Consider the following 26,341-nt stretch of genomic DNA (forward strand, 5'->3'; position numbering starts at 1 on the left):
ATCTCTTACTATGAAATTCAAAACATAAGCATTGAAGTTTCCTCATAAAATATAGATGCGATAACTTCTAACAGACAAACTTTGAATAATCAATAATCAAGCTCTAGCACGACCATTTGGACAGCCTCCATTTATGTAATTGGCCCTCTGAGAGTCCTACAGCATTCGAAAATTCCAACCAAATCTTCGCTTAGAGACTGATTGTTATGTAACCGTTCCAGTTAAAATGAAACGTATGACATCTAACATTTCGTAGACATGTTCACAATTGGAGACTCTTGTAGCATCTAGTGCATTCTCAATAATTGTACGGGTACATGAATTTAATATATGTAATTAACGTTTGGCGTTGCATTTAATATACGAAAGTATTGATACTTTTGCTGACTTATTTACGCAAAGTAAAAACTGAATTTGCATAGGCTCTTTCACTACTTGAATATACATTTCTATAAATAAAGAATATTTGCTTCCATTTCAAAATAGCATATATGCTTAATATTCAAATAGTCAAACATAATTTAAGTATATTTATCATCAAGCAAAGTATTGCCTACATACGAATCGATCGATATTTCATTTTTAGAATACTCGTTAATTAATAACAATTACAAAAAGTAGCTGTAAGAAAATTACGAATAGAAACACAAACATAAGTATTCGTTCGCACTTAGTTTTTTTAATGAAAACATCAAAAAGTGAATTATTTGTTCTTTGAATAAAATGACAATTATATTGATTGTGTACATATCACCACGCTCGGTCTCTTATGAACGTTTGACAATCGAATGGATAGTTGTTTCCCAGATATAATTATAGACACGTTTAGGGGTAAGCCGAACCTCACATGTCTACCAAATTTATTCACACACTAGATGCGCCTCTTAAACAATTATAACATTATGAAGGCTAACATGACCGAAACGTTGTTGCAGTTACATATCAAATGTATAATTTCTATTTGAATTTCGACTTATTTAGTCGTAACCTATGGTTTTTGTTCTACCTAAGAAATTTGTTAAAGAAACATAGATTAAAGATGAATAAAACACTCGAACGACAACAAATGCAAATTCCTATAAATTTACTTCGATTTTTCGAGAAACATGGAACATATCTCTATGGAAAGTCCCTCGATAATGCTTTACAACTTAAGGTAAAAACTCAATTTACAATTTGTATGTTTGTTTTAAATTGTTTACAATTGTATCAATATTAATATCACTTTGCAAATGTTAAATATAATAAAGACGATATGACGAAATCCTACTGTGAGATGGAATGAAACTATATTTTAGTCAAACGTAATGTAACTGTCGTACAATTGACATCAACAGCGATTTGTTAAGAACGTTGATAATGAATTGATTTGTTACTTCTTCGCTGCTAATGATTTGAGAGAACAGCTCTTGATTGATCAATCTCTTAACAATTTAAATAATGTTGGTCAAATATGTGTTACAATTTCAATGAATGTTACATTAGCTAGAAGATTATGTTTATCGAATATATGTATAATCTCATCGAGTATGAATTGACCATCAATGGTCGAATCATAACTTGTCAAACGCACATTTACAACAAAAACGATATATATTAACAAATATATTATACAAAAAAAGAGGTCGCAGCATTTAGCTACACAAATCTTTTTTTTTTGAAAATATGATCGGATACTATAATGATAATGAATAAACAAAGTTTTTGCACAACATATTTATGATTAAAAAATAACAATTAAATTTTAATAATGTGAGTGATATAACTGCGAAAGGATAAATAAAATACGTTGTTGATAACATCGTATTATCAGACAATAATAGCATACATTCAATATGGTAAATGTTGAATGTTTAAAAAAGTATTTATTTATTAGCATGTTAATAAAAACAATGAGATTAAGCTAAGGTCGTATCCAGATTTCAGGTAATGTTCACGTGTAGAAAATTGTGTCTTTGTATATGTGAAGTGATATTGAGTATATCCCCTGTCCTGAAGCAGTTCATGTAACGTTACACACAGCAAAGACTTAACAAAGCATTTAGAGAAGTTGACCACATAGGCGTTGACAATTAATGACATATCGACAGGATATCTGGTTTGACTACTAGCATTGCATATCTTATCCATTTATTAGATATACCGCAGAACAAAATGCGGTAAATACTGACAGACAAACGCTGAATTATTATCAATAATCATGCTCTAGCGAGAATATATGGACAATGCCCATTATATAATTGATCCCCTTAGAGTCTGAAAACACTCTTACATCCTTACATAATCTTCACTTAGCAAGTAGTCATTAAGTCATGTAATTTTTTGGTTTAGATGATTGAAACGACATCAAACACTTTATAGACGAGTGTACAATTGGATCCTTTCGTCGTCTAATGCGTTCTCCTTACTTTTATTTTTGTTATAATTGGACATTCAGAAGGAACATATTGGTTGCTATAAATGATCGTTTTCCTTTTCATGTTTTGCATGCGGCAATTTAAAGGGATCTTTTCACGCTTTGGTAAATTGACAAAATTGAAAAAAGTTGTTTCAGATTCGTAAGTTTTCGTTTTAGTTATGATATTTGTGAGGAAACAGTAATACTGAACATAAACCATGCTCTAATATAGCCATTATATGCATCTTTTGACGATTTTAAAACCTAAAAATTATAAAGCGTTGCAACGCGAAACGATTGAATAATTTGGAGAGTTCTGTTTTTGTCGTTAAATTTTGTGAAACTACGAAGATTGCTTATATAAGGTATAAAATACGTTAAGAATGTGTACTCGGCGGAATAGCTCAGTAGGCTAAGGCGTTTTTACTTCAGGACTCTGGCAGGACTCCAGGGGTCACTGGTTCGAAACCTGCTCCGTGCAATGTTCTTTTCCTTTTTTTAATTTTTTTCTTGATTTTTTACTGGAGCTTTTATGATCCAATGTTTACATTTATAAATATAAAGCATTTAATGAATAAGTTAAAAAAATGCCAAATTCTGTGAAAAGGCCCCTTTAAACTGTTAACAGATGTTTTAATGGAATCTAGTTGTGCAATTTCACTGTCGATGCTATCCAATCATTGAATTAACAATCACAAATTAGCAATCATATCGTTAACTATCCAGCGATGTTGGCGTTGGCTGTCCGTTCATCGAGCCCCTTGTGGATACCACACCCGATGTCTTCACAGCAAAATGTATATTTGGTTTATAGAAGTATTACTTGACTGGCTTTGTGGGGTTCGTGGTCCTTCCATCTGACTGTTATTCATATTGACGCTCCGTTAGTTCGCACTAGCCATAGTTTGTGTGTGTTTCGGTTATTCGCCAGTTGTTTTTATCTTGCACACTGTTTGTCATCACATATCGTAATTATATAATATATATTGTATATATATATATATCTTGCACTTTTCATGTTTTTTAATCCTCATGAACAGTAGTATAGATTTAAAAATCCGCTGTTAAACACATTTCTCTACTTCTCATATTTTTAGCCGCCATAATTCACACAAACATAGTTTTCATCGGCATTTGCTTTTTCATAAAACACACGTTTCTATCCAATCTGAAAGAAACACCTCATTTGAAAGACATGTATAGTCTTGGTTAAATAGTGTTTAATTATACCGCATAGAAACACATTTGTGATTATATATACTTCCATAACCTATGTTGACATGTTTTCGAAAGTAAGAATTGTAACATGATTTTAATTGATATAAGAACTGTAACCATGATATGTGCAGCAGCTTTTTATCGTAAAACCCAGAGTTATAAGTATAAATAAAGTGAAACAGTCATAAACAGTCGCATTCGACAAACAAAACCCCTTTAAAAAACTTAATTGGCATAATAATGTGGTTGTGAAGGATACATTCCCTTAGCTGTTTAGTTTAAATCAACGAATATGAAACATACGTTAGTTTAACACGAAAATAGTATCGGTTGATATTGTTCTCTATGTTTGAAAAACGCGAATTTCGTAGGTTCGCGAGTGGGTTAGTAATTATTTATCAAAATCGCCATTTCAACATACGGCCAAGACCATATACTACAATCTTGCAAAACTGCAGCCATAGTCTACATTATGAACGGATACATACTAAACCTGTACAAAACACCTTGATGTTAAACAAACAACAACATGCAAACTCTCAAATGCCCATTTACACATTCGTTTCCGTTGATAGAAGAGGGTTTAGATTTAGGTATGTTTTCACATTTTAAAATGCATTTTTTCGGTTGTAAGTCGTATCGTCAATCTTTCAACGTATTCGATCAAGCGGCAAACTTATTCACGCATTCAGTTGACGGGTTTCGTCTGGTTCATCTTCTGGAGCGTACGCAGGCATTTTTGTTAATGTTGCCAATTCAGTGGCGCCATTTCGGGCACCACGGTTTCTTTTTCTTTTTGCATGTAAACGGAAAATTGTGAAAAGAACCTTTCTGAATTTTCGGCCAACCGTTGTGTAAATGAGGAAGTTAACAGAAGAGTTCAGAGCAAACAGTGTGTTGCTCACGCATAGCCACTTCGTTAACATGTCTTGGTCTAGAAACCAAAACTGTGCAACAAGACCTGGCGTTTGGCATAAAATAAAAACCACAACGATCAAAATTAGTACAATGCTCATATTTGTTTCACTGTTCTCATTCGGGCTTGGAAATGTTGCCGATCTTCTCTTACGCATGCGCATCAACTCGATGATTAACAAAATATTCAATATAATGAGAATTACAAGAGGTACAATGTATATTACAACCATGTACGCGTAGACACTATAGTATTGTTCATACCCCTCCGTTCTACCCAGATCTGTAGTGACAAGAGAAAGACAATAACGTTTGTTGTCATCGCATGGCGTGATACAGTCAGTTATATTATCACATTCCGTGACATTGGGCATGGCACCAGAACGACACTCACTTCTATTGCCAACGCATGACGTGACACACTCAGTTCTATTATCACATTCCGTGACTTTGGTAGCAAAGCATCGGGGTATGTTATATGCAATGGCAATAACACAAATACAACCGATCAGAATGAAAGTATTTCTTTTATTGCGGACAAAGTCGGCACTGAACGGGTGGCATATAGCAATGTAACGTTCAATGGTAACAGCCACAGTCACCCACACGTTGGTGAATTGCAGCGCCATAACAATGAAATTGATGGGTGTGTACATGTGCGGGTAAATGACGTGAGTGTAGTAGTTCATTGCTGGATTATCTGGATGGAGCTGCGTTATGGAGATACTGGATAATCCAAGGATACATCCGACAATAATACCCGTGTCTGTAAGGACAAGAGTTCGTAAGAAATACACTGTCGTGGACTTCATTTCCCTCCGAAATAGGACAATAATGTTAAGCATGTTCCCGATCAATCCAAAACTGCCAATCACTGGTAAGATGATGCCCCAGAAGATGAACATGAGATGCTTATCCTGCTTAAATGGGACACCGCCCACGGAGATGTTCACCTGCAGATTGAGCTCGGATACAGGCATTCTGGAACTGATTGTTTAACGGTTTTGCGAAAGTACTACATCAGCTGTGAAACGTCAACTGGTTACTGCTAAAATCGGCACATTTTGACCTGGAAAAAATAGAGTGACGTGTGTATTGTTAATACGTATAATTTATAATCTTTATTTTGTTTATAATTAGCATTTCATAAGCCGTTTATCACTGTGTTAAAATTTGTTTTCATGTAAAATAAAATAAAATGCTTTTTCGGGTGATAACACCCATAATTATTATCACAGAAACGGGAGACAATTAACCTACTTTTATTTAAAAAAATAAAAACAGGGTATTTATCTCTCTTTCTGACAATAATAAATTTGTGTTTTCACATAAAACAAAGAATATCGTACATAATTTTTTTTTAAACATAAGTTGGGTATTTTTGTCATAGTTTTTATCACAACCCATGTATAATTGTGTATAAGCGTGCGTGTGTGCGTCTCATATAAATAAATTAATATATACGACATTTTCAATTTAGACATAAGATTGTTGATAGTCAAGTTCTTTATTTATTTTTCTTATCTTCAAAGGCAAACTATAGAACTTGAAATTCATGTTTTAATTCAAACCTTGGTGAAAGGGGGTGAAACAATAATATAACATAAGAAACTTTAAAAAATATACCTCTTTTATTAACTGAGCCTGTAAAGGGATGATATTTCTGGTATAAGAATGAAAGCCTTAAGTGTTTATATGAGTTTTATCAGAACACAGCATTTGTTGGATTGGTTTTGTGTTACGGCTGTCAAATATGGATTTATTTGCTAACACAAATGTAAAACAGATAAAAAGCTTGTTTAAGAATAATAGTTCATAAGTGAATCAAAATCTACTATTGCTGTGTATGGGTAACTTGGTCGACATCCACTTTATAGGTCTCAACGGATGCGCGTCATAAAATTATGGTTTAAGATAGCGACCATGTACAATTGAAACTGTATAACGGATTGATAGCGATTATAACAAAGACAAAAATATCCGGTTAGAATGGAACAACACATTAAGGAGGCAGCCTACAGTTTTGTAGCCCTATTTGCGCATTGGCCCCGGTCAGTTTACTGAACATAAGGTGTATGGCCTAAACAAAACAAAATTTTGACTCCAGGAGCTTAAATGTAAGTATAAATGGTCAATATTCTAGCAATCTCACTTGTTTTCAGTCATTCGAAACTAAGTGACCTGGAATTTAGTCAACAACAACAACATGCTGAGTGAGAAGTAAATACATGTACTTCCTGCTTGAAGCAGCCGGCATTTGACAGATTTCAACGGTGGGTTTAAATAAGTTAACAGTGCAAAAAAAGTAAACGGTAATGACCCATTTTGTTTGGCTCGGTTTGAAAGCATTTGCTGTGCTGGTGCAAATCATGTTGTCCACTGCGTGTGTATTGTTACCCGGAAAGATAAAAGTGATTGCCGAGTTTATCTGAAAATGGGGTTCTTACGGGCAAGTTCCGAGGCCCCCGAAAAGGTCTATTTTACCCCAAATATCAATTTAAAGTGCATTTTCTGCATTGTTTTTCGCTTTATTTTCAAGCTGTTGATGAGCCGTACTGAATATTGTCTGAATCTATTTTCAGACTGTGACCGAAGGCCTTGTTTTGAGGGTGTTTTGCAGACCATTGGTTGTCGGCCTGGGGATTTTCAAGAAAAACTGTAGACTGCCCCCCTTAAGGTAAAAATCCCAAATTTCACACCCAACGCCCCATAGTCAAAAGTGACATTTTTTTATAAAATAGAGTCATCAACACATGAAAACAGCTTTCCCATTAAATTCTGACCAATCTGAGCAGAGATATTAACATTTCAGTAGGGGGAGGTAAGCCTGATTTTTGAAGAAAACCCTATTTTGCATGGTACGCACATCTGCTTTAGAGCTGCCGTCTATGTTTCTTTGTGCGATATGCTTACTTGTTTATGCAAGAAAAACTAAGCTGACTTAATTCAACTATGTGTACAACATTTAGTGCCTTTTAAACCATTTAAACCCCTAATTGTGCATAAATTTTGATGAAAGTGAGTAAAAAAACACTGATTTTAAGGAAAAAATCAGCAAAATTCATTTTATTTTTTAACTTTGACCAGTGTTGTGAACAATTTTTGACTCCGGATGTAAGCCGGCACTCATTATGAGTCATTTGTGGCAATATGATTACAACTGCATTTCATATCTGTGCAAATTGAGTGATTTTTAGACTTGGGTAGAATACCGAAAGAATGACCAAAAACTTGCGTGAAAATGCCGCCGCTGATATGCTCACTAAAAAATAGTCTCAAATTGTACATTGCAGTTATTTTACAAAGAAAACCACCCAGTTTCATCCAGAATTGACTGAAGAGTACAAATAAATCAAATTTAGATGGGTTTAAAACTTTGGACTGCTATCTTAAGGAGGCAGTCTACAGTTTTGTAGCCCTATTTGCGCATTGGCCCCTGTCAGTTTCCTGAACTTAAGGTGTATGGCCTAAACAAAATTGTTTTTTGACTCCAGGAGCTTAAATGTAAGTATAAATGGTCAATCTTCTAGCAATCTCACTTGTTTTCAGATACTTGAAACTAAGTGACCTGGAATTTAGTCAACAACAACAACATGCTGAGTGAGAAGTAAACACATGTACTTCCTGCTTGAAGCAGCCGGCATTTGACAGATTTCAACGGTGGGTTTAAATAAGTTAACAGTGCAAAAAAAGTAAACGGTAATGACCCATTTTGTTTGGCTCGGTGTGAAAGCATTTGCTGTGCTGGTGCAAATCATGTTGTCCACTGCGTGTGTATTGTTACCCGGAAAGATAAAAGTGATTGCCGAGTTTATCTGAAAATGGGGTTTTTACGGGCAAGTTCCGAGGCCCCCGAAAAGGTCTATTTTACCCCAGATATCAATTTAATGTGCATTTTCTGCATTGTTTTGTGCTTTATTTTCAAGCTGTTGATGAGCTGCACTGAATATTGTCTGAATCTGTTTTCAGGCTGTGACCGAAGGCTTTGTTTTGAGGGTGTTTTGCAGACCATTGGCTGTCAGCCCAGTTTGGTTTAATTTGCAAGTTTATTTTATTCTTATATTTACAACAACTATATTAAATATGTGTAGACATACCCATCGTGCTTTTCACCGACTAAATGTATAATATGGTTCTAAACCTCATTGTTAGTTATTTTTCTAAGATATTACAATCATATTATGTTATATTTTCGTATACAACTTACTGCATGTCCTCCTCTAACTATGTTTTTAATTTAAAATTAACAAGTACGTTCAAAATTACCATTTGTATTAATAGTTTTATATACATGTAGACTAATCAAATAAGCACATGTTTTAACATAATAGTATCTGTGTATATGTATAAACGTCCAAGTTGACATGTGAGTGGTATTATTCTTTTGATCAAGTTATGAAGAACGTGTATATGCAAAAGAGACTGAATAAATATGTTGTTCTTCTTGTTTTCGTTGTAGTTGTTTAAATACTGAGGCAAAATTTAATGGTGGTTATGTGTCAACATTTTATATGTTAAACAATCGTCTACTTATTTAAGTACAAATAAAAAGCATATTTTCACAAATATAATTCAGTAAAGTAATAGTCGGTGTATTATTGTTTGGTTGTTTATTATGTTTTTACGTCCGCTTCCGCATACAATCAGACCAAACATATATATTGTTAATAACAAGAAACTTCCTGATTACCCAACTTGCATTAACGTAAAATAACGAGCACCAAATGAAAACTACCAACAAACAAGGAAGTTTAAACGGTTGCTTCTAATTTAAATATTGACATTTGTCATTTTGATTTGTATGTTAATTTGAACGAAAGCGCAATGTGGTCAGATTATATCCCTATGCAATCTCAATGAGACAGCGTGAAATGTATTTGAAATAGAAATACATATTTACCAAAAAGACCTTATATAATATAAATCTCAATGAAGCAAATGTTTGAAAGTTTTTAGTTCTAAACAAGCTGATATACTTGACGGCTTATAAACATATTCAAGAACAATATAATATGATAATAAAAAGTTCTTTAGATTTCCCCATACACAACAAGTACTGGTTCTAGTCCCAAGAAACGGACTCGTTTCAAATAAGTCCAAGGCATTCTATGCAACTGAGCTGAAATAAAATAGGTTTAAACTAAACGAGTGTTTATTAATGTTTATTAATACAAAACAAACGTGTTAACAATGTTGGAGTGCTTTCTTAAGGAACAAAGTGTGCTTAGAACTAATAACAGTCGCGAAAAGATAATTAATTGAACGCCCCCCCCCCCCCGCCCCAACAGATATTTAAATGAATAGTTGAATTGCATAATTGAGATTTAAACTTTATTAATTCCATATGATTTGATTGTGTGGAGACTAAACACCATATAAACAAAGTACTCCATGTCTAACTGTTTGTACTCACAAACTTTTCGTCCAAGTGTGAGGATTTTCATAAGTTCTATGCTTTAAATGAACAGTGTACTTCTAACCGTCAAAAGCTCGAGATGTTTCTTTGAGGGCTGCCTTATAAGAATCTTAAGTAATCGAATTTTGAAATAAATCATATATTCAACAATTCACATACAAACATTATCATGATATTTAAAGTGAATGTTTATAAAAGAAAATGTCACTCTCATTATTATTACATGTCTTGTCTTAATAGGTTGTACTAATGTTCTTAATCATGTTTTATCACTGTGTATTTTCTATTGGATCCCGTAAATAGCCAAAGCAAAAGCAGAATATCTCAATGCAAACATAATGTCGGTGAATATTATTTTCTTTTAACTGGAAACTAGACCATAAATTGTAACAATACAAGGAAAATACAACTACTAACATGTATTTATTTATTTTAATACAATTTAAAAACTTTTTTTCCAAATTCTTTAATTTGTGTTTTAGTTAAATATTGCAGCTCCTCGTGTGTTCATTTAATACTGATGAAAATTAAATTTCGATAGTGTAAACCTTTCATTGCAGTCTATGCTGGCAAAGGTAATTGTACGCTCTTATGATTTACATTAATATGCAAATCGCAAGAAAGCATATAATATATTAAACATTATACTATATATATATATATGACTTTATTTAAAACGCCATAGTAGGAATACACGCATTTCCCGTACAAAGTGATGCGTGCGTTCTATAAAGATACCAATTTTGATTGATGGACTTTGAATAACGAACAGATATTTTTCTACGCGTATACAGTAATGTATTTCTATTTCATATCAATGTATCGTGTTATTTTACTTATTTAAAGCAATAATTGAGTGATGTTCTAAACGTGTATGATTTAACCAGATCAAGTATCTATTTTTCGTTTTTTAAATTTAAACATATTATTATAAAACGATTAAACCCACCGTGACAAACTCATATATTTCCAGTTGTGAATGCACTGAGCTGGTATCCAATTGTTTATCGTTCAATGACTGTTCATAAACCTCTTAAAACTAACATTCGAATAATTTCCTTATTATTAACGAAAATTCAGTCACACATGAAGGTACATGAAGTTGGGGTTGACATTTTGTTAAATGAGCCATGTTAAATGAGCCTTGGTCTAATGATCTTGTGTAACAATAAATAAATATGTGTGACTGTGTTTATGCGCGTGTTTATGTATCCCCTTATGCGAATGGCTGCCTGTAAAGATGTATGTCAATAAAAACGGAAGCATACCAGTAATTACACTAATCGTGAATAAAGAACAGTTTTCGTAATTGTATCAGAACGATTTCGCCTAATTAAATGAAAGTTATTGTTTGACTATAATTGAAATATCTTTCGTGTGCTATTTTAAACAAAAGAAATTAACGATTTAAGTAAAAGCAGGTTTTGTTACAAGAGATTGATTGTATGAAATATTGATTTTACCCTCCTTAGTTTGGACATTGTATTTAGTTTTTAGAGTTCGTCTGGTCCTGAACTTTATCCATGGATCTATTAAATAGAGGTATTGATACAATGTTTAATATATATGTCTCATGAAATATTCTTAATATTTTTACTAATGCATGATTTTGTACGGGCTAATTTCTGCCATATCTTTCTGGTGTGGTTTCGCGACTAAAGATCATCCTGATAAATCTTGCCTTAGTGCAAAACATCAATCGTTTGTGTGCGGGGCTCAGACAATTTGTATGACGACCATTAGAACAACAGTTTTTATTAACTCTTGAATTGTATTCTAATTATCGCATAATATAATTTTGTATGTAGTTTTCAATAAAAAATATATTTTAATAGCTAATATTAGGATTATATTGTTCAAGCGATTTAAGCTCTAATTAAAAAGTATTACACAATTATGTGTCTCGCTAATAACTCTAAGTCTACATGATCTTTATATTTGCAGATATACAATGTTCAACATCATAAAAATACTTGAAAGACACTTAATTGATACATGTATTCGGCGCAATTAGCCTTATATAATGGTATAAACTCGAATATTTGAATAAATTTGATTCATGTTTTCATTGGTTGTTTTTTATTTGTGAAGTGTTGATACAGTAGAACATATTTCCGTACATATCTTCAAAGTTTCATATTTAAGTCTGTAAGCAGTTAAGCTATTTTTTATGTGAATGAAACTTATTTACATGTATAATCTTTCTTAAGACCTAGTTTGCTTGAACATTTTCTGTACGCACATTAATAACTTTAAAGTCTTACATTTAAAGTAACATTACTACTCAAAATCAACGAAAATTTCGTACGATATTTCGTTAAATCAAGCTTAAATAAATTTTAACACCAGATGTGGTCTGGTAAAATAGATGTTTGTGGATACAAAATGCTCGTTTTTATTATGGTTTTAACATGGTATCATTTAAGTTTTTGTGTGTCGAATGAATTGATATATTCGCAGGAAATTAGCATGGAATTTATTGTGGTCACAAATAAATAAAAACGAGCATTTTGTATCTACAAAAATGTAATCATACTAAATCTAGCGTTGAAAGTGTGGCTATTGCTATAAGGAACACTGATTGTTTAGTTGTTAACTTTATTTTACGAAATACTTTACGAAATTTTCGTTGATTTTGAGCGTTATAGAGACTTTAACTGTGAGGTTCGGCTCTCCGCTACACCGGTTTAAACCCTAGCTATTTACTGATCATTTAAGGCGTTGATCTCAGTTTAAATCAATTTCAATTTATAGTATGTGCTATGTTATAAAATGATTTGATACGTACAATTATTTATTTCTTGATAGAGCTCTGGAATGTTATTGATTGCTAGATTTCATAATTGTTAAATTGTAAAAACTGGTCATAGTGTAACTTGTGTGTTTTGTGCATCTTACCTATTGTAAAGTATCATATTTTATAATGTATCATTATTGACTGGATATCGCGTAAAATGTCATTGTTCACGTTACCGACTGCGTCTAAAGATATTTTTGTCATGTATTATTCATAATTACAAACATTATGAAGGCTGAAATGACCAAAAGGTTGTTGCAGTTACAAATCAATTTTTAATTTCTATTGGAATTTCGACTTATTTATCGTAACCTATGGTTTTTATTCCGCCTACGAAATTTGTATTGATGAAGTTAGTTTCAATGACATATCCGAGTACCTTTGAAAAATGGATAGGAATTCATCTTTGTTACATGCAAGAGAAAGATCATATACATAGTTAAAAAAATCATAGATTAAAAAAGGAATAAAATACTCACGACAACAATTGCAAATTCCTATATTTAAATGTACTTCGATTTTTTTAGACACATGGAAAATATCCATATGGAAAGACCCTCGATAATGTTTAAAAACTTAAGGAAAAACTCTATGTATGTTTGTTTTAAATTGTTTACAATTGTATCAATAATAAAATTACTTAACAAATGTTTAATATTAAAAAAACGATAGAGAGAAATCCTACTGTTAGATGGAATGACACCATATTTAAAGGGATCTTTTCACGCTTTGGTAAATTGACAAAATTGAAAAAAGTTGTTTCAGATTCGCAAATTTTCGTTTTAGTTATGATATAAGTGAGGAAACAGTAATACTGAACATTTACCATGCTCTAATATAGCCATTATATGCATCTTTTGACGATTTTAAAACCTAAAAATTATAAAGCGTTGCAACGCGAAACGATTGAATAATTTGGAGAGTTCTGTTTTTGTCGTTAAATTGTGTGCAACTACGAAGATTGCTTATATAAGGTATAAAATACGTCAAGTACGTGTACACGGCGGAATAGCTCAGTAGGCTAAAGCGTTTTTACTTCAGGATTCTGGCAGGACTCCAGGGGTCACTGGTTCGAAACCTGCTCCGGGCAATGTTCTTTTCCTTTTTTAAATTTTATTCTTGATTTTTTACTGGAGCTTTTACGATCCAATGTTTACATTTATCAATAAAAAGCATTTAATGAATAAGTTAAAAAATGCCAAAATCTGTGAAAAGGCCCCTTTAAGTCACACGTAATGTAACTGTCGTACACTTTTTAGTTTTTGGACAACATGATTATGATGTAAAAAAATAACATTAAAAATCTGAAAAAGTGAGTAATAAAACTGTGTTTGGATAAAAAAAAAATACGTTGTTGATAAAATCGTATGAACAGATAATAATTACATTTATTCAATATAGTGAATGTTTAATATTTAAAAAATAACTATTAAATAACATGTATTTTCAAAACCAATGACATTAAATCTAAGATCGTATCCAGATGTCCTTCAGGTAATCTTCACGTGTAGAAAAGTGTGTCTTTGTATCTGTGAAGTGATATTGTGTATATCCCCAGCGCTGCGGCAGTTTATTTAACGTTACACGGAGCGAAGACTATTAGAGAACATTTAGAGAAGTTGAACATTAATGACATGTCGAAAGGAAATCTGGTTTGACTACAAACATTGTATAACTTATCCATTTATTAGCTATACGACAGAAAAATGCGGTAAATACTGAACGCTGAATTATTATCAATAATCATACTCTAACGAGACTGTTTGGACTATCTCCATCATATAATTGATCCCCTTAGAGTATTTAAGCACTCCTTAACATCCTTACCTAATCTTCACTTAGCGGGCATTACGTCATGTAATGTTTTTGCTTAGATGATTGAAGCGACATCAAACAGTTCATAGACGATTGTACAATCGAATTCGTCGTTTAATGTGTTATTCTTAGTTTTCATTTTGTTTGAATTTGATACATTTAGAAGGAACATATTGATGGCTATACATGGTCGCTTTTCCAATGTTTTGCGTGCGGCGATTTAAACAGCTCACATTTTTAATGGAATCAAGCCGAGCAATTTTACTATTCATCCTATTCAATCATTATCGTTAACTATAGCCGGCGATGTGGGCGTTGGCTGTCCGTTCACCTTGCCTCCTAAGGATATCGTTCCCGATGTTTTAACAGCAAAATGTATATTTGGTTTATAGAAGTAGCATGGATTACTTAACTGGCTTTATTGGGTTCTTGGTCCTTCCACCTGACTGTTAGTGATATTGACGCACCGTTCCTTCGCACTCGCCATAGTTTGTTTGTGTTTACGTTTCTGTTACTCGCCAATTGTTTTTATCTTGTACACCGTTTGGAATCACATATGTTCATTATATTATATATTATATACATATCTTGCACTTTTCAGGACTTTTAATCTTCATGAACAGAAGTAAAGATTTAAAAATTCACTGAAGAACATGTTTTCCACTTTTCATATTTTTAGCCGCCATAATTCACACAAACACAGTTTACATCGGTATTCGTTTTTTTAAGCAAACACACCGTTCTATCCAAACTGGAAGAAACACCTTAATTGAAAGATAGTTATGGTCTTGGTTAAATTGTGTTTAACTATACCGCATAGAAACACATGTGTTATAATCTATACTGCCATAACTTTTTTGACATGATTTTGAATGTAACTTGAAACACTTGAAACATGATTTTTATAGTTCTATTATATGTAACCGTGATTTGTGAGCAGCTTTATATCGTAAAATCTAAAATCATAAGTATAAATAAGTTGGACCAGTCATAAACGATCGCATTCGACAAACACCACCCATTCGAAAATTCATTTACACATGGTTGTGAAGGATATATTCCTTAAGCTGTTCAGTTTAAATCACATTATATGAAACACGCGTTCGTTTAACACGATCATACTATCGATTAATTTTGTTTTCTAATTTTGAAAAAAAAAGTGAATTTTGTAGGTTCGCGAGTTTCTTAGTTATTATTTATCGAACTTGCAATTTCAGAATACGGAAAAGACCAAACAGTACAATCTTACAAAACTATAGCCATAGTTAACAGTGGTATAGGAAACATGCTAAACCTAAAGATTACACATTAATGTTGAACAAACAACCACCTGCAAACTTCCAAATGCCCACTTACTATCAGACATCCTCGAAAATAAGACGATGGCAAACCATATATACAAGTTTTCGCCGTCACATTAGTTTCCGTTAATAGAAGCTGGTTTAATTTCCACAATTTAAATTGATTTTGTTTTTCGGTGGAAAGTCGATTTGCTAATCATACAACGTACTTGATCAAGCGGCATACTAATAAACGTATTGCAGTAGAGGCGTTTCGTCTGGTTCATCTTTTTGAAGCGTATACAGGCATGTTCATTAATGTTGCCAATTCCGGTGCGCCATTTCGGGCACCACGGTTTCTTTTTCCTTTTGCACGTAAACGGAAAATTGTGAGAAGTTCCGTTCTGAATTTTCGACCAACCGCTGTGTAAATGATGATGTTGACAGAAGAGTTCAGAGCAAACAGCGTGTTGCTCACACATAGCCACTTCGTTAACACGTCTTGGTCTAAAAACCAAAACTGCGCTACAAGACCTGGCGTTTGGCATAAAATGAAAATCACAACGATCAAAATAAGTACAATGCTCATATTTGTTTCACTGTTCTCATTCGGGGTTGGCAACATGGATGATGCCGATCGTCTCATACGCATGCGCATCAACTCGATGATTAAAAATAGATTTAATATGAGGAGAATTACAAGAGGTACAATGTATATGATGATCATGTACGCGTAGACACTATAGTACTGTTCATACCACTCCGTTTTACCCAGATCTGTAGTGACAAGAGAACGACAATCACGTTTGTTGCCATCGCGTGACGTGACACAGTCAGTTATATTATCACATGCCGTGAAATTGGTCGTCACACCAGAACAAAAATCACTTCTGTTACCGACGCATGACGTGACACACTCAGTTCTATTGTCACATTCAGTGACCTTGGTAGCAAAACATCGGGGTATGTTATATGCAATGGCAATAACACAAATACAACCGATCAGAATGAAAGTATTTCTTCTATTGCAGACATAGATGGCACTGAACGGGTGGCATATAGCAATGTAGCGTTCAATGGTTACAGCCACCGTCACCCACACGTTGGTGAATTGCAGCGCCATAACAATGAAATTGATGGGCGTGAACATATGCGGGTAAATGACGTGAGTGTAGTAGTTCATTGCTGGATTATCTGGATGGAGCTGCGTTATGGAGATACTGGATAATCCAAGGATACATCCGACAATAATACCCGTGTCTGTAAGGACAAGAGTTCGTAAGAAATACACTGTCGTGGACTTCATTTCCCTCCGAAATAGGACAATAATGTTAAGTATGTTCCCGATCAATCCAAAACTGCCAATCACTGGTAAGATGATGCCCCAGAAGACGAACATGAGTTGCTTATCCTGCTTAAATGGGACACCGCCCACGGAGAGGTTCACCTGCAGATTGAGCTCGGATACAGGCATGCTGGAACTGATATGTATAACAGGTTCTTCCGAAATTTTACATCAGCTGTGAAACGTCAACTGGTAACTGCTTAAATCGGCACATTTTGACCTGCAAAAATCAGAGTGACGGGTGTTTTGTTAATACGTTTAATTTATAATCGTCGTTTTGTTTTTAATGAGCATATCATAATCCGTATATCACCTTATGCATTAAAATTAGTTTTCAATTAAACATAAAATCAAATGCTCTTTTCGGGGGTGATAACACACATATTATCACAGAAACGAGATACAATTAACCTATTTTGAGTAAATAAAATAGCAGGGTATTTGTCTGTCTTACTGACAATGATAAATTTTTGTTTTCACATAAAAACTAACAATATCGTTTATGAATTACAAAATCACAGGTTGTGTGTTTTGGTCGTTGCGTTTATCACAAGTATAATATGTGTTTGTAAGCGTGTAAGCGTGTATGCGTGCGTCTTATTTAAATAAATTAATATATAGGACATTATGTTGATAGTCATGTTCTTTATTTATTTTTTCTTCAAAGACAAACTATGGAACATGAAATTCATGTTTGACTGCAAACCTTGGTGAAACGGAGTAAAACAATAATATTCCATAAGAAACTTAAAAAATATACCTTTTTATATACCGACATGTAGAGGGATTATGTAACTGGTATATGATTGAAAGCTCTAGGTATTTATCAAACCACAGCATATGCTGGATTGGTTTTGTGTTACGGATGTCAAATATTGATCTTTTGCAATATAAAAATACAGCATTGATTAAAATCATGTTTAAGAATAATAATTCATAACAGAATCAAAATCTACAATTGCTATGTATGGGAACTTGGTCGACATCCATTTTATATAGCTCAGCAGATTAAGTCTATATTTCAAGAAATCGTTCAGTTTGTGATGCAAGCACCAAATTTGGCACATATACTGTTCAGTCACTATAGATTTGATAAAGCACGTTAGCCACTACAAAATTTCAAAATGGCGTCCGTTTTCAAGATGGCCGCCGTCATTATTGAAAATGAAAAATAAGAAACAAATTCTCTGAAAGGTTTTACTGTTGTGAATATTACTTGATTTTGATTTCGTACATAACAATTTGACTAGTTTGAATTAAAATTCAGACATTGTTTAAGTTAAATATAGTACACACAAATCCGACATGGCTTCAAAAATGGCCGCCAAGATGACCGCAAAAACCTATTTATGATCATAGCTATGTAACTATCCACTCAAATTTGATGAATTTGGTGCCTATACCCAGGTTTCAGGGGGCAAAGAACACATTTATTTCGTCAGACAAAGTGTAAGTTAATAATGTCTTACAGAAATTTAACATGGTGTCAAAAATGGCTGCCAAGATGGCCGCCAAAACATATTAATGATCATAACTATGTTACTTTCCACTCAATTTCAGATCTACATTTTGGTGTCTATAGATAGGTTTTAGTGGGCAAAAAACACATTAACGTCATCAGACATTTTTTATAAGTTTATTATATATCACTCAAATCCAAAATGGCCGCCAAGATGGCGGTCAAACCTACTATGTAACTGTCCACTCAAATTTGATTAATTTGGTGTCCATTCCCAGGTTTCAGGGAGAAAACAACACATAAATATCACATTTATATCATCATACAAAATGTAAGCTAATTATGTTACACAAACATCCAACACGGCGACCAAAATGGCCATTAACACAATACGAAGGACTACAGGTCCATAACTTGTTACTTAAAATTTATTGTTGTTATGTACAACGCGATAGTTTAAGAGACATCATCATTAAGCAGTTGAATAATCATAAACTCCAATTTATGACATTTGGAAGAGAGAATGAACTAGCACATGACTTCAAAATAGGATCAGGTTTTACTAGCTTCTGTAGACGTCATTGTTTACCGTTGCTGAAAATCATTGAATATTAATTACAGCCTGAATAAGCATGAGTTCTTCCAAAAGATTAATATAAAACACTTTGTGTTCCTTTGGCAATTTATTTACATCAAAGCAGAAGTAGATAGTCTTATTGTCCCTTTCGGAGTACTGCAGGATCTAGATGAGCAAATCTGTTTCCTCGCCCTACAACTGTGTGGTGCTACGACGGGATCGTTATACTGTTTCTTTAACTATTTCAACGTCTGCATCCGCTGAAGACAGAACAATATAGCATCCCATTTAAGGCAGAGTTGTGCTGATCAGAGCAATCATGCCGGCCGTGTTTCTGTCACGAGACAAAAAATCTTCCTTTTGTACATGAGCATTTTGTTTCTTTGCCTAAATTCACAATTTGATTCACGTTTGTTTCATCGTCTCCGGTGCGTGTTGTCTTTGTTTTAATGGCCGTCTTCGTAGCCATCGAATCCCACTGTCGCTTGTACGTAATGCATTTTCTATGAATCGACTTTTTTCTAAGACTCGGCTATTGCGTTATATAAGTCGCCCTTCTCCATGGTCAAGGATTTAGCAAAGTGCCACCATCATGCATCTGTTTCATGAATACAGTTCATCTCAGCATCACATGATTTGTCTATAGCATACTCTCAACTTGCTTGAGCGATCTTAGGCTTATCTGCTATACACAGTATGTTCTTGGTTTCAAAAAAGGCAGCAGGAAGGGAGCTCAGTTCAAAAGACGATACGACTGCAAGGGAATGATCTCCGGATTTTTAAACCACCAGGAAACTCTGAAAACAGAAGAGCAGGATAAAAAGCACGGTCAGAAGCGATTTTAACAGCCAAGCTATTCCCAAGAGCTTTGGCTCTGTATTATTTCGTGAATTTATAAGCAAAGACCGAGTTTCCTATGATATCTCTTATGATCGTTTTCCCAAACGCCTCAACTGCATGAACATTCACATCTGACCCAGCCACTATCTTATTGCCCATGTTTCTCAGAGTAGGGTTATCTGTGTATGGAGAGCAGGTTGTAATCTGTGTCTGCATTTTCTCTAGATCAAAAGAATCACCTTTGATGCACGCCTCAGTTGAATCTGTGTGTTGTGGAATTGAAGTATAGGTCAGATCTGTGAAATCCTGCATCCCACTGTTGTGCTCGGATGATGCAGATAGGGTCCAAGGGGGTTGCATTTACTCGGCAATTTCACTGCCGCGAGTTAGACCACATGTGCTCTATAAACACATCATCAATGTTTTCTCAATGACAAGATCACGTCCTAGCCGAGCATAGCATTGATGGCTCTACGAACAACGTGAAAACCAATACCGAACTTTTGATAAACGTCTGGGTGCGTTTTCTCTAGGTCGCTTATTTGCAGCAAAGATGGATAGCAAATCGGGCACTGCCTGTTAATGCATCAGCCAACACTCAGTACGATATGCTTTTATGCTTTCTGGGTCATTTCGGCTGTAAGCTGGCTGTGTATGCCCTTTTCAACAAAAAGATGGTCTCGTGAAGCCCTCTGGACAATTTTTCGTGTCACAATGTGCACAATTTGCGCATGAGGGATCCTTTGCCCCCCCCCCCTGCAACTCATACGTTTATGAAACATCCCAAATTTTAATCCACATTTTAAACTACTTTGTGGCGCATCAGTGACGATTTCGGCAGCCTTCCAATACAAGGGTTGGTGAAACGTTACAACAATGGTGTGAAGGTTGTGGCAAGGTTGCAAACAAAGGCTTATGTTGACAGAATGCACGCTTTGTTCCCATTGTACATATTAATCATAGGCAAGAATTTGAATGACAATTGCAGCCCTGAGTACTGTATTTTCTGATTCAAGATACGCATCATTCCCTGCAAATTCAGTGTTGCCTGACGCTGAAAAATATTGATCCTCTTGTCAAAATCCAAAAATCACGGCAGGTCCAAACATATCAAGCATCAAGTCAAAAGTAATGGCTTTGTGGTCCTCCGTATTGTGTCGTTTGACGCCATGTGAGATTTCAGTGTAACATAATACACTTAAAATATGCCTGCCAATCGTTATGTGATCTTTGCCCCTCGAAACATCGGTATAGACACCAAAATCATCAATTTTGAAAGTTACAAAAGTATGATCATTAATAGATTCAGGTGGCCATATTGGAGGCCATTTTGGACGCCATGTTGGATTTATGTTTAATATGATAAACTTAAACTATGTCTGATGATCTCTAATGTGCTTTTTGCCCCTTGAAACCTATGTATAGCCACAAAAATAATCAAATTTGAGTGGATATTTACATAGTTATGATCATTAATAGGGTTTGGCGGCCATCTTGGCGGCCATTTTAGACGCCATTTTGGATTTGTGTGTACTTTTGTAAACTTAAACAATGTCTGATGATCTTTATGTGTTCTTTGCTCCTTGAAACCTAGGTATAGACACCAAATTCATCAAATTTGAGTGGATAGTTAGATAGTTATAACCATTAATATGTTTTTCTGGCCATTTTGGAGGCCGTTTTGGACGCCATGTTGGATTTGTGTGTAATATAATAAACTTAAACAATGTATGATGATCTAAATATGTTTTGCCCCTTTAAACCTTTGTATAGCCACCAAAATAATCAAATTTGAGTGGATATTTACATAGTCATGATCATTTAAAGGTTTTGATGGCCATCTTGGCGGCCATTTTGAACGCCATGTTGGATTTGTGTGTACTATTGTAAACTTAAACAAAGTCTGATGATCTTTATGTGTTCTTTGCCCCTTGAAACTTAGGTATAGACAACACATTCATCAAATTTGATTGTATAGTTACATAGTTATGATCATTTATAGGTAATTTGCGGCCATCTTGGCGGCCATCTTGAAAAAAAAAAAATTCCGGAGGTCCGATTGTGGTAAACTTTTGATATGTGTTAAAAGACCTTTTACCCTACCAGAATCAGTTAAAATGCCCTTTTTGCAATTTTTTGGTGGATGAAGGTATTATTTCATATATTGACCGTACTAGTACTTCTTGCTAAAAACAGAGTATTGGCGGCCATCTTGAAAACATGCCGCCATTTTGATTTTTCAAGTGGCTAACGTGCTTTTTGAAGTAAGGGGTACCTAAAGGTAATGTATGCCAAGTTTCATGCTTGCATCACTAAGTGAACGATTTTTTCAATAATCAGCGCAGCTTAAATACCTCAACGGATGCGCGTCATAAAATTATGGTTCAAGATAGCAACCATGTACAATGGGAGCTGTATTGATAGGATTGATAGCGATTATAACAAAGAGAAATATAACCGGTTAAAATGGTAAAACTCATTTATATAGCAGAGTATTTTCATATGTTGTAATTGCACCAGTTATCAGTGAATGAACTATAACATTTCATTCAGATGATAAACAAGAGATCAGCTAAAACGATTAAAAAATACACAGGCATTACCAGTAAAAGTTCTTCTGTTGATTTTATTATAGCTTTGAATTTTAATATTATTTTAAAGCCCTTCTAAGAATCAGCAGTGCATGATCTAAATTAAGACTGTTTACTTTCCTGATTGAACTTGACACAGGACGTCATGGCAACAATAGAATCGTATATTGTAACAATTATTCTACTTTTTTTATTATATAGGATGAGAATCAAATTAAAGGTATGTTTTATCCCTGCATTCTGAAACTTGGAAGGCATTTAAAAGCAATTCTAATAAAATAGCCCAGTTTGGTTTAATTTACAAGTTAATTTTATTCTCACATTTACAACAAGTATATTAAATATGTCTTAAAATAATAATCGTGCTTTTCACCGACGAAATGTATAGTAATATGGTTCAAAACCTCATTGTTAGTTATTTTTCGAAGATATTACAGATTATTTTATATTTTCGTATAAAACTTACTGCTAGCCCTCCTCTGACTCTGTCTTTTATTTAAAATTAACTAGTACGTTCAAAATTACCATTTGTATTAATAGTTGTATAGACATAAAGACTTATCAAATAAGCACGTGTGTTAACATAATATTATCTGTGTATATGTATTAACGTCCAAGTTGGCATGTGAGTGACAAGTTATGAAGAACGTGTATATGCAAAAGTAACTGAATATATATATGTTGGTCTGCCTGTCTTCGTTGTAGTTGTTGAAATACTGAGACAAAATTTATGGTGGTTATGTGTCAACATTTTATATTTTAAACAATCGTAATTACTTATTTGACTGTATATGCTCGCCGTGGCGTAATGGATAAGGTGTCCGCCTAGCGACCGGGAGGTCACAGGTTAGATCCCCACTGTTGGAGCGTTCTTTAGATTCCCCCATAGGCACCAAGTACTGGTTCTAGTCCCAGGTAACGGACTCGTTTCAAATAAGCCTTAGGCTTTCTATGCAATTGAGCTAAAATCAAATAGGTTTAAACAAAACTAATGTTTATTAATATAAAACAAACGTGTTAACAATGTTGGAGTGCTTTATTTAGGAACAAAATGTGCTTAGAACTTATGAAAGTCGTGAACAGATTATGAATGTAGGGCCCCCCCCCCCAATAACCCCCAAGAACAAGTTTAAAATGATCTATTTCAACATACATTTAAATGGCTAGTTGAATTGCATAATAGAATTTTAAACTTTATTCATTCCCTTCGATTTGATTGTGTGGACAATAATCAACATATAAACACAGTATTCCATGTCTAACTGTTTGTACACACAAACGTTTGGTCCAAGTGTGATGCCTTGTGTGAAGACTAAGGGCAAAACAAAGACACAATGCCTTTGAAATCATACATAGACATCGTATTCAGACCAATAATCATTAATCGGTGAACTTAATATAAAAATTTGAGCATAAGAGCACCTCACATCAACAAAGAAATTGTGCGTATGTATATATATTTATATATATTCAGCTTTATTTCCGCCAAATACATAAAGAGCTGAACTTATAATCAGACAAAAGTGTACAATAGTTAACAAAATGAATAAGAATAATATGTATACATTTAACAATATCGTTCACTTGGTCCGCGATCAACCCAGTTAACATTGACTTTATGCTTTTATGTTATTATAAAGCATCCAATTATACTTATATTCGATAGTTGTGTTACCGTTAACACTTGTATTGATACAACATGTTGGAAGAGAAATGTTGTCTGTACGTGACCTTAACATTCGAACCACTAGCGAAATCGAAGCACGATAACAATAAAAACAATCAGGTCTATGTATCAGGGTTCGGTATAAGGAGAACTTATACTGCCTTGCTAGATGAGCTAGCTTTTATAGCGACGCGGTAGAGTGTCTGCCTTACTTGGAACCGGGAGGTCCCTGGTTCGATCCCCATGGTGGTCGGGGATTTTTCTGGCTGAGTTACATTTGCGCCCAACGTAAAAACCCCTACATGTTGGCATAGGGAAGTTCATGGATGAATTTCACACTTTGAGGGGATGTGTGTAGCAGGGTTCGGTATAAGGAGAACTTATGCTGCCTTGCTAGATGAGCTAGCTTTTATAGCGACGCGGTAAAGTGTCTACCTGATTTGGAACCGGGAGGTCCCGGGTTCGATCCCCATTGTGGTCGGGGATTTTTCTGGCTGGGTTACATCTAAACAGAAAACTATTTGACAGATGCATCCGGTACTAATAGAAATGAAATGAACTACCAGCGTTCGTACAGAAGTCCTCATATTAAAATGACATGTTTACCTTTAGTCGTAAAAGCAATTTTCCAAATTTTCGTCACGGATTAAAAACATTACATTCAAAACATACTACTACTACTACTACTACTACTACTTCTACTACTACTAACACTACTACTACTACTAACACTACTACTACTACTACTACTTCTACTACTGCTGAACATATTTCTGGTGCTTCTTCTTCAACTACTTGAAACAATTCAAGTATATTCTGAGTCAAAAATCTTTGAGTTCAACGGACTTTGTTACGGATATTGCTACTTAAACAATCAGCTCAAAATCAAACATCGCAGTTCAGATCGTGCGATGTGGGCGATTAATACTCCAGCTATGGGAAATGCAATGCCCATTACATTAAAGGGGCCTTTTCACAGATTTTGGCATTTTTAAACTTATTCATTAAATGCTTTATATCGATAAATGTAAACATTGGATCGTATAAGCTCCAGTAAAAAATGAAGAATAAAATTAAAAAAAGGAAAAGAACATTGCCCGGACCAGGTTTCGAACCAGTGACCCCTGGAGTCCTGCCAGAGTCCTGAAGTAAAAACGCTTTAGCCTACTGAGCTATTCCGCCGAGTACATATAGTGAAGTATTTTATACCTTATATAAGCAATCTTCGTAGTTTCACAAAATTTAACGACAAAAACAGAACTCTCCAAATTATTCAATCGTTTCGCGTTGCAACGCTTTATAATTTTTAGGTTTTAAAATCGTCAAAAGATGCATATAATGGCTATATTAGACCATGGTAAATGTTCAGTATTACTGTTTCCTCAAAAATATCATAACTAAAACGAAAATTTGCGAATCTGAAACAACTTTTTTTCAATTTTGTCAATTTACCAAAGCGTGAAAAGATCCCTTTAAGCTGTCGTTTCTAAAACTCAAGATGTCAGATCAGGATTTTTAATAATGAAGCTCAAATGTAATCGCTTGCGAATTTTTCTACTATGACATATAATAAAACCACTTTCATAGTACGCCGTTTTGCACTTTTTCAAGATTCATAATAAGGTTAAGCTCGATAATGTAAAAAATGAAATGAAACCGATTATCATAATTTGCTTGTGTTTGAATGTATTTATTGCTTTTTATGTTTCAAACAAAATTACATTCACAAATTCGTTTGACATGGTCTTCGTAACAGTTTTTTCTTGTGCAATAAGATGAGTTCAGTGTTTGGAAAGTTGTCCATTTTTTATAATATAAAATAAATTTTAACATTAAGTTAAACTTACCTTAACACTAAAACTGTTGAATTTCCATGTTTTCACAATTTAGCTAAATGAGTATAACCGTATAAATCATCCGTTGACTGATTACAAACCACTTTAAAACTACAGACTTCGTGGCTTATAAAGCGAACGCCTTTTCTTCCATATAAGTTACAAGTTGTGATTATTATATTTGACTTA

General features: G+C 34.1%; 2 protein-coding genes across 2 annotated transcripts; both read right to left on the reverse strand.

The window, feature by feature from the left end:
• Positions 1-1,138: 1,138 nt before the first annotated feature.
• LOC127866593 (FMRFamide receptor-like) lies at positions 1,139-11,049 on the reverse strand. Its single transcript, XM_052407229.1, has 2 exons — positions 10,897-11,049; positions 1,139-5,600 (listed from the first exon to the last, which is right to left on the reverse strand). Exon 2 carries the CDS (start codon positions 5,509-5,511, stop codon positions 4,297-4,299), a length of 1,215 nt encoding a protein of 404 aa, XP_052263189.1. The 5' UTR covers positions 5,512-5,600; positions 10,897-11,049; the 3' UTR covers positions 1,139-4,296.
• A 5,073-nt stretch (positions 11,050-16,122) lies between these two features.
• LOC127869658 (FMRFamide receptor-like) lies at positions 16,123-17,358 on the reverse strand. Its single transcript, XM_052412315.1, has one exon. It carries the CDS (start codon positions 17,311-17,313, stop codon positions 16,123-16,125), a length of 1,191 nt encoding a protein of 396 aa, XP_052268275.1. The 5' UTR covers positions 17,314-17,358.
• Positions 17,359-26,341: the final 8,983 nt, after the last annotated feature.

This window comes from Dreissena polymorpha, chromosome 2 (genome assembly GCF_020536995.1).
Source record: "Dreissena polymorpha isolate Duluth1 chromosome 2, UMN_Dpol_1.0, whole genome shotgun sequence".
Classification (NCBI taxonomy): domain Eukaryota; kingdom Metazoa; phylum Mollusca; class Bivalvia; order Myida; family Dreissenidae; genus Dreissena; species Dreissena polymorpha.

Excerpts from the sequence above, each read along its gene's own strand:
- LOC127866593 (XM_052407229.1), bottom strand. The coding sequence starts at position 5,511 with ATGCCTGTATCCGAGCTCAATCTGCAGGTGAACATCTCCGTGGGCGGT.
- LOC127869658 (XM_052412315.1), bottom strand. The coding sequence starts at position 17,313 with ATGCCTGTATCCGAGCTCAATCTGCAGGTGAACCTCTCCGTGGGCGGT.